Below are 8,859 nucleotides of genomic sequence, written 5' to 3'. Positions count from 1 at the left end.
GTGATTGTTTTATTCGTAGTCTGAGCACACTAAATGGAACAGAGGTTTCCCATTTCCAGTCACTGGTGCACAGGGTGGCTGCTGATGGCCTACAGGAACATTCTCCCTGCTGCAAGCGTTAGTGCCCCCTGCAGTCAGACTGCAGCTACAGAGGAAAATGCTTTGACAATTACCTTAGCACTAAAATGTTGGCATTTTTCTGTTCAAGCAAAATCAGGAGGCAGCACTGCCCTAGCCCATTCACAGTCTTACCTTACGCCTTTCTATCTGGCTCTCCTCAGTGCCCCATCCTGCACAGCCTCCATTCTTTCCCCAGGTGTCTTCCTCATGCCCTCTCGCAGGCAGGCCAGTACTGTTAGCAGTGCTGCTCTTTGCCCTGGCTCGTGAAGTCCTTGTGCCACTGGCCCCAGGGTTCAGAGCTTCTGCTGGGCCTGGCTTTCCATGCTGTGCTCTAGTCAGAGGGTGGAGTTGTTTGTTCCCACGGGTGGCATCACATTACAATTAAAAGGGAATAATATAAGTCTGTACATTAAGTACAAAGAAAGTGTCAAAGGTGCAGTCCCTCTGCTGGACGGACGGACGGACGGACGGCTTGTTCTAGGAAGGCTGCTATTCAGGCAGATAGTAAAAGCAGACAGACATGCAGATGTTGCTGGGAAAGCAGATATCGATGCAGAGGTAAATCAGTCTGTGCTTCCCAGGACCTGCCACAGAGAAAAGACAAGGAAGAGTCTTATCCTTCCGAGGACAGGGCAGGAGCAGCCCCTTCAGCAGCGGGGGTTGGAGCTGGACTGTCCCCCCTCTCCCCGCCCCCAGATCAGCTCAGTTCTGCTGGTGTGGATGCAGTGAGCCGCGCTTATATTTCTATCTGCTCTTCCAAAGAAACTTGCTCCTAGGAGAACGTAGCACATAAATTAAAAGCAAACAAGACAGAAGAGAAGCAAGTGGAAACTATTTTGCTGTAAAGTTGTATCTCTCTGTGCTGCCTTTTCAGAAAAAGTGAATGTTGTGTGAGAAAGTGCAGTTAATCCCAGATCTGTCCGTGTACAGGTCTTAAACTCATGTTAGTCCCACAGCCCAGCAAGGGCTCTGTGTGGCCTTTGACGTTCCTGTACTATCGTTTCTTTGTTGCTTCTTAATGAGGTTTCATAAGGAAGCAATAATAACTGGATTCAGCTGCACTACTTAGGTAGTAAGACAGACAGGTGTCACCCTGGCATGCTGAGGGCTTCCAGGACGGCGCAGTCAGGACCGTCTGTGACTGAACACTGACAGCTGGAGCCACAGCTGGGAAGAACGGTGCTGACAACACCAGAGAAATAAGGACAACAAAGGAAGAGGCTTTCCTGCTGCCTTCGATGTGCCTTACCAGTGACTCTCTTCGCCCAGTAGATGGGGATCTGATCGCACAGGCTCTGCACGGCATGACCCACCCCCTCCGGATTTACACGCCTTCTTCCCAGGATGCCCAAAAACTCACGCAAATATTTAGTCTTATTATTCTGAAGTAGTGCCTGCTCCTCCTGAAAAAGAAACCAATGAGCAGTCTGCTGTCAGATCATTTTCCTGCTCCAGGAGCTCTTTTCGTCTTCACCTAGCGTGAGCAATGCTAAGAGCTGAGCTTTGGCAGGCTCCAGCAGCTGGGATCTTGCTACGGTTGAAAATCTCTCGATTGAACATTGCAATGCTCTTATTTCACACCCATGGTGTGTGTTTGACAATGAAAAAACCATGAAGGTGGGGGTATAACACAAGAATTCTCCGAGAGAGGCAGCAATAACCCACTGAAGCATTGGCCTTCAGGGTGAGACCATCTTATTGGGCATCTCCTATATGAATAAATGAAGTAACAAATGGGAAATGAATTATTGTGAAAGGCATTCGTTTCAGAGGGCAGGAACCTGCATACTGTGCTTCTCCTGTTTCTTTATCACGCAGTGAGAAACTTCTGCACAGTGGTGCATTATTGTCTCTAAATTCTAGTGCCATTTCATCATATTCTTAAAAATCCTGTTCCAATTAACGAGCTTGTGCTGAAGGCTGTAATGCCCCTGGAGTTTTTGGAGCGATGCGATACCCCTGCGGCTCCTGAATTTGAAGAGATGGGAAGGCAAGGGCTCCATTGGCCTTGCCCATTGCTGATGTAAAGGGTGGTCTACCCTCCTACCATACTTGCCTCGCACTCCTCTTCTTACCCTGTATCCTGACACATTCAAGATGAGCTGAGCATGTTCTAGATCCTGGGGCTCCATCTTCTTCAAAAAGCAGGCGCTCTCTTCCGCAGGCTTATAACTTACAAACCCCTGCATAAGACACAATAAACAGCCCCCTGTAGTAAGGGCTAGGCAGGGGAGAAACTGCTTTTGCTCCTCTGGAGCCATACTCACGTGTTTGCTGTCAAATAGGACCACAGAGCTTCGGTTAGACGGGGAGGTGATGTGGTAGGTCACAGTATTCCTGGACCTGTCGGCAACCGTAGACTGACTCGTTTGGGAGCCCTGCTGGTTCTTAAAAGTAATTTGAACAATCTGCAAAACAGGCTGAACATAAGGAGATTGACTGACTATAGAGTGAGACTGTTTTATGGAATCCTACTTTCTATACATCAGAGCACCGTACACCATAATTCACTTGGTTCCTACAGCCCTGAGCACAGGGAGAGGAAGTGACCTGCTCAAGGTCCCCAAGTGAGGGATAAATAGAGGAAGGGAATCAAGGTCATCACATGCACTCGACTGCCACCTCTAGAAAGTAAAGAGAATATGCTGAGCCATGACCCATTCCAGGGGTTTAGCCCTGTCTGCGCTTGGAAGCAGATGTTACATCTTTTTTCTTGGCCCACTAGTCCAAGATGGCTCCCACAAATGTGTGCTACAGACGCTAAAACAGGTATTTCATAGCCTAGCCAGTTTGAGGCAGATCATGTTTCCATTTTATAAGAAAGATCTTGCAAACAAAAACTGAGAATTAAATGCTTGGAAAACCAATAGCAAATTCTGTAATTATCATTGGTGCAGAGGTTTCTGCCAGTAAAGAGGACAAGCCCAAGCACCAGGTTTTACAGTTGGGATGAAAAAATGGATCCAACCTGCCTACCTACCTTTGCTTTATTCTCCTTGAACCCTAAAAGTCCAGCGACAACACCAGCAGCAATGGTGAGACAAAGGCTGAGAGCCAGAAAGCTCCAGCGCAGCCTGTGGGGGCAGTGCCATTCTTCACTCATCGTTTGCTCCTGTGACGTTTGGAGAGGAAATAAGAGAGACAACTTTCTAATTATCAATCACTAGGACCATCAGAGAACAGTGGTAGAACTAGATAGGGAAATGGCCTTTAGTACTATTTCGCAGTATGCAGTCCTCCCTTCTAGAAATGCATGGGTGTTTCATATGCACAGAGCAGAGCTTATCCTCTGAGCCAGGACACAAGATGGGATCAAGTGGAAAAGCTTGAGCAAGCCCTGCGAATGTTCTCTGAACTTAAGCATCAGAACCAGCAAGCCAGGCTTCTGAAAGAGATGCTGACCTGGAGAGAGAGGGGTTTGTGTGCCCTTACCGTGCAGGTGGCGTTTCCTCCACAGCTCTTTCCCGCCATGCTGCGGCTCTTTCTGCTGCCTGGACTCGGCAGTGCCAGGGGGCACAACCATCCCTGCAGCCCTGGAATGCCCACGTGGTGCACCGAAACCCGAGAAGCAGACGGGAACAAGGTGCTGTGGAGAGAAACTTTCTCCAAAGGAGGCCAGACAGAACAGTCGTGGGCTTTGTGCTGCCCGCCATCTGTCAGTATTTCAGATCAATATCAGATTTTTAGAACTCAGCAAGTGCAGCTATCACAGCAGGGAAGTGAATCTTAAAACAAAAGAATCATTGCTGAGATATCGGTGAGAGACCAAGAATAACTACAGGTGGAGCAGGCAGGGAACATTCAGGCTTCTGACAAAACTATGCAAGTGCCCTGCAGCTCACCCTGCTATTCCAGTCCCTGCTTCTTAAATCCCCATCTCCAAGATATAGCTGAATGTGACAAAACTGTCGGTTTATCCCTTTCTTCAGGAGAATTAACAGCCTCCTTAAAGAGTCTTGGTTAGACCTATTTGAAAAAGCCTCAGCAGAGATGAAGATACTGTCAAACGTAGCATCCCATCTCATCTCTACCAATCTACATGTAAATAAAAATAAATCGGAGCTTCTTGTGCACAATCTAAAAGGTGAGGGACCCTAAGCTCTTCATATGGATCCCAATGGGAAAGATCAAATGTGACACCTTTTTAGGGAGCCACTCTCCACATTGGGATCCCATACGAAGAGCATCAACATTTTTGGAACAGGCCCCATACTGGGACTTGATCACAGTTTCATTTTGGGCCATTGTCTTTCTGGTATGGTATGTTCTGCAGATTTCTTATGAATACATTTGAAATATTGAACTGTTCATTTACTGCTTTGAGGAACTAATCAAAGCCTGGATCACTGCTGGAGCTGCTTTTCTCTAACTTAACTGCTGGGGCCTGAACAGCTCTTAATAGAATAATCAAAGTTGTAGCTGTAGCAGTTGGTTCAGTACAAAATGTTTCTGCCACTCTGTTTTCATCTCTGCTTGCTGTAGGACAGGCAGAAGGTGCACCAGGCTGACCTTGTAAGCCTCCGAGTGCAGGTTGGCTCGTTGCTCGTTTCAGCCGATCTCCAAGGCAGTGAGGAAGCTGGGGTTACAGATACATTTCTTGCACCCCCACCTTCCCAAAGAAACAGCAGGAGGACGGGGGAGTAGACCTTCATCACTAGTCCCAACCAAAATCTGTATAAAAAGAAAAGCCTTTCTGCAAGCAGGAGGCTCACCTTTTTCATGCTCCCCTAGGGCCAGGCAGATGTGCCTTGATCTCTCTCACTGTGGGAGGCAACCTGCAGCTTCCAGACAAAAATCAGGCAGGAGCAAAAGGGATCGGACCCCGGATGGATAAAAAGCCTGAAAATTCAGAACAATGTAGTCAGCCCCTGGGAGAGCACAAATTCATGTCCTAAAAGACAGTGGCTGTCGTGTCCCTCATCCAGCATCAAAGTTATCCTGCAGCAGAAAAGCCAAACCCATCTGACAATGTGCCATGACCCTGTCCCACATGCTCTTCATTTCATAATACAGGTCATAAGTTATGCATTTTAACAACACAGCCTAGGACACAAACCCCTTTAATGAACACATTTTATTTCCAGGGCTGTAATTATGTAAAGCTGCAGTATTATACAGGTTTAGTAGCTGCTGACACAGACCAGTTATGAACAGATGCAGCAGGACTACCATTATACAGTATCACTTCAAAAAACACATTAATGCAGCAGTTGGACAGAGGCAGGTGCCCCACATATTTATGCAGAGATGCCCGCAATCACAGCTGGCAAGGCTGAGTCCCCCGCACGGACACCCAGGGGTCGATGCAATAAACTGCACTCAGCCTAGTGCACAGATTAACCTGCAGTTGGATGCCTGGACTAACACCCGTGCAATAAGGGGATTAGCCTACAGCTAATAGCGCTCATCACACTTAGCTGAGGCTATTTGCTATTCCCTGTACGTACCCAGATCAGTCCAGACTCCTGGGTTTTGCCTCCCTTCCAGCAGATGGAGACAGAGACAATTTTGCAGACACTGCCTCTTAACCCAATGTGCCACCTGCAGCTCCTCAGTATTTCTCTGTCTCCAGCAGATGGAGGAGGTGCAAAACCTGCAGTTCTGTACCTAAGGAAAGAAAAACAAGGATAATATTGGAGGACTTGTCTCCCAGGAGGTTGGCAGGTCCTGGTGGGATCATCCCTCCAGGTTTTAGAGGATGGGCAGGGCTTAGGAACCCTTGAATGCTCACTGATCCACACCGGGGGGGTGAAAGCTGGTGGCCCAGTTCCCTCACCTTCAGGACTCTGGAAAGAAGCTGCTGCCACCCTTCAGAGAAGCTTGCTGTTTCATAAAGTTATTAAAAAAAAAAAAAAAAAAGGGGGTGAAGGAAGGCAGGGAGCGAGGTTTTTTTTCTCTGCTTGTGGTGTTTCCTGTTCGGGGCAGAAGGGCTCTGGCTGACGGTGATCCCCACTTGCAGCTCCCAGTGGGTTTACCTGTGCCGGCATGAGATGCGCGGTCAGAGCCGAGCTGGGCTATGCCACGTGTGGAGAGAGTGCTGCGTGCCGCTGTCACCGGTACCTCCCTTTTGGGGAGGGCATGTTGGAGGGGGGACTGTGGCGGCCAGGGGCTGCTGAGCGCGGGAACGGCAGCCATTTTGGACTCCTTTACCACGAAGGCACCAAATTGCATCAAGGGGAAGGGATTTCCTATCTGTGCTTTCTCCGGCTGCTTTCTCCACAGAGGGGGACCCGTGGGAGCAAGGCGTTGGAGGAACAGGATTTTCTGGAGGAGGAGTGGGAGGGTCCCTCCCCTTTTTGGCCTGCCAGGCCATGGCGTGGCCCATTCCTAAGCTGAGGAGGACAGAACTCCTTACCAGAAAGAAATACAGATTTTCGGAAGCTTTGGGGCCACTAGGATTCCGAGGAGGAGTGTGATCGGGGTTTACCATCTGGGGATGCTTCTCCTGATGCTGATCCTTCTCTGTTGCCGCAGGATCCAGAAGGGAACACAGGAAAGGTCCCAACTATGGAAGGTAACGATCCTGAGTAGTCCACCTGTTTCAGAGGGAGGAACGTGGGCCCCTAATTCCTGGCAGAATTAGGAATAACCGTTCCACAGGAGCAGACTGAACTGGAGGAAGCAGATCTGATTATGAGCAGCTTGAGAGGTCCAGCCAAGATTTCCGCTTTTCCCAGGTCAGTCAGGGAGTGGGTTACTCCAGAGACTGGCTTTAAAGTTAGCAGGGCAATGGATAGGCTTTATCCTTTGCTGGAAGACACTCTGGAGCTCTTGAAGGTGCCGAAGGTGGATGCCTCAGTCTTGGGGGTTACAATTAGGACCATCATTCAGGTAGCTGGCACAGTGGTTCTGAAGGAACTGCAGGACAAGAAGCTTCAGGTGCATCTAAAGAAGATTTTCGAGGTGTTGGTGCTGGGCATCCGGGCAGCTGCCTGCAGCAGTTTTATGCTCCGGGCTAGCTTATGTTGAGTGCAGCAGTTACAAGGTGACAGGAATATGACAACCTAGGAGACTTGGAGGCGGCGGTCGCTTATGATGCGGATGCTTTATATAACCTCATTTGCATATCTTCTCGAATGATGATGTCAGCAGTCTCGGCTAGGAGACTGCTTTAGTTGAGGAACTGGTCAGCTGACGTCTCGTCTAAAGCTCAGCTGGGAGCGTTGCCTTTTAAGGGCAAATTTCTGTTCTGAGAAGACTTGGAGGAGATGATAAAGCATCTGAGAGATAACAAGGTCCACAAGCTACCGGAAGACAAGTCAAGAGGGTCCAAAGGTTTTCTCCCTGTGCGCTCTCTATTTCGGGGACAAAGGCGTTTGTGCCAGAGCAGAGCTCCGGATGGGGTTCCAAGAGCAGTTTCATCTCCCACTACCACTTACAGAATTCGCTGGGTCGTCTTTCGTGGTGGCTTGGCCGGGACCATTTGTGCTGCGGGATGGATATAGAGGTACCTCAGTGGATGGTGGTGACCACCGACGCCAGTCTCGCTGGTTGGGGAGCTGTGTGTTAGTCCCAGTCGGTGCAGGGCCATTGGTCAGCGGAGGAAGCAACCTGGTCCATCAATCGCCTATAAACAAAAGCGGTACAGTTGACCCTGCAGGAGTTTCTGCTCCTTTTGCGCAACTGTGCCATCAAAGTCCTGTCAGACAATGCAACAACAGTTGCCTACATCAACTGCCAGGGAGGGTACCAAGAGTCGAGCGGTTGCTTAGAAGGCAGAAGTGCTAATGTCCTGGGCGGAGCTGCATCTGGCCTCAATAGCGGCCTCGCACATTGCGGAGTCTGACAATGTGCAGGCGGATTATCTCAGCCGCCAATTGGATCCTGGAGAATGGGAGCTATCGCAGGAAGCGATGATCCTCATTTCCCGCAGGTAGGGCATGCCCCACATGGATCTGATAGCAACCTGAAGGAATGCCAAGGCACCGCGTTTCTTCAGTCGCAGGAGAGAGCACGGAGCAGAAGGGGGTCTATGCCCTGGTGCTTCCTTGGCCGTATGAAGTTCTGATCTACGTGTTTCCTACATGGCCTCTGGTGGGCAAGGTTGTAAGGAGAATAAAGGTCCATCCAGGAAAAGGGATTGTTCTGGCTCCGGAGTGGCCACGAAGGCCTTGGCTTGCAGATCTGATCAATCTAGCAGTGGACGGGCCCCTGAGGCTGAACCATCTACCAAATCTTCTGCAACAGGGTCCTTTATTTTCAGATCAAGCAGATCACTTTTGTCTGGCGGCTTGGCTCTTGAAAGGAGACAATTATGGGAAAAAGGATATCCAGAGGATGTTTTCTACTCTGTTGCAAGCTTCCAAGACCTCTACTTCCTTGACGTATGTCCGGGTTCGGAGAGTCTTCGAGTCTTGGTGCACAGAACAGGGAGTTGATCCTCTGCGAGCGTCGGTGGCATAGATTCTGGCTTTTTTTTTTTTTTTACAGAGAGGCCTGACAAAAGGTTTGGCCTTTAGTTCCTTGAGGGTGCAGTTGTCAGCCTTAGGATGCTTGTGGGGCAAGGCTCATGGAACAACTCTATCTACACATCCAGATGGGGTCATTTCCTCCAATGGGGCGAAGCATTTGCTGCATCCCCCTGTTCATAAGGTGTTTCCTTCTTGGAGCCTTAAGGGTATGTGTGAAGCACCAATTGAGGTTCGCAGGAGGGCCACCAAAAAGGATCTGACTTTGAAAGTAGTTTACGTGGTGGCAATTTGTTCAGCCAGAAGGGTGTCTGAACATCAAGCCCTGTCA

At 49.3% G+C, this 8,859-nt stretch overlaps 1 protein-coding gene across 1 annotated transcript; it reads right to left on the bottom strand.

Annotated features, from left to right (window-relative positions):
• Positions 1-21: 21 nt before the first annotated feature.
• Positions 22-3,643, bottom strand: BRICD5 (BRICHOS domain containing 5). Its single transcript, XM_029577197.1, has 6 exons — positions 3,553-3,643; positions 3,101-3,123; positions 2,388-2,591; positions 2,196-2,303; positions 1,370-1,523; positions 22-704 (listed from the first exon to the last, which is right to left on the bottom strand). Exons 1-6 carry the CDS (start codon positions 3,641-3,643, stop codon positions 610-612), a joined length of 675 nt encoding a protein of 224 aa, XP_029433057.1. The 3' UTR covers positions 22-609.
• Between the last annotated feature and the right edge of the window lie 5,216 nt (positions 3,644-8,859).

The sequence above is a fragment of the Rhinatrema bivittatum genome, chromosome 14, assembly GCF_901001135.1.
Source record: "Rhinatrema bivittatum chromosome 14, aRhiBiv1.1, whole genome shotgun sequence".
In the NCBI taxonomy this organism is placed as follows: Eukaryota; Metazoa; Chordata; class Amphibia; order Gymnophiona; family Rhinatrematidae; genus Rhinatrema; species Rhinatrema bivittatum.
The sequence above is the reverse complement of the archived record's forward strand: the minus strand, read 5'-3'. Positions and strand labels throughout refer to the sequence as shown.

Coding starts and splice junctions, on each gene's coding strand:
- BRICD5 (XM_029577197.1), bottom strand. CDS start 3,643: ATGGTTGTGCCCCCTGGCACTGCCGAGTCCAGGCAGCAGAAAGAGCCG. Junction 2,592..3,100: donor TCAAGGAGAATAAAGCAAAG/GTAGGTAGGCAG, acceptor TATAGAAAGTAG/GATTCCATAAAACAGTCTCA. Junction 705..1,369: donor CTGGGCGAAGAGAGTCACTG/GTAAGGCACATC, acceptor TCTCTGTGGCAG/GTCCTGGGAAGCACAGACTG.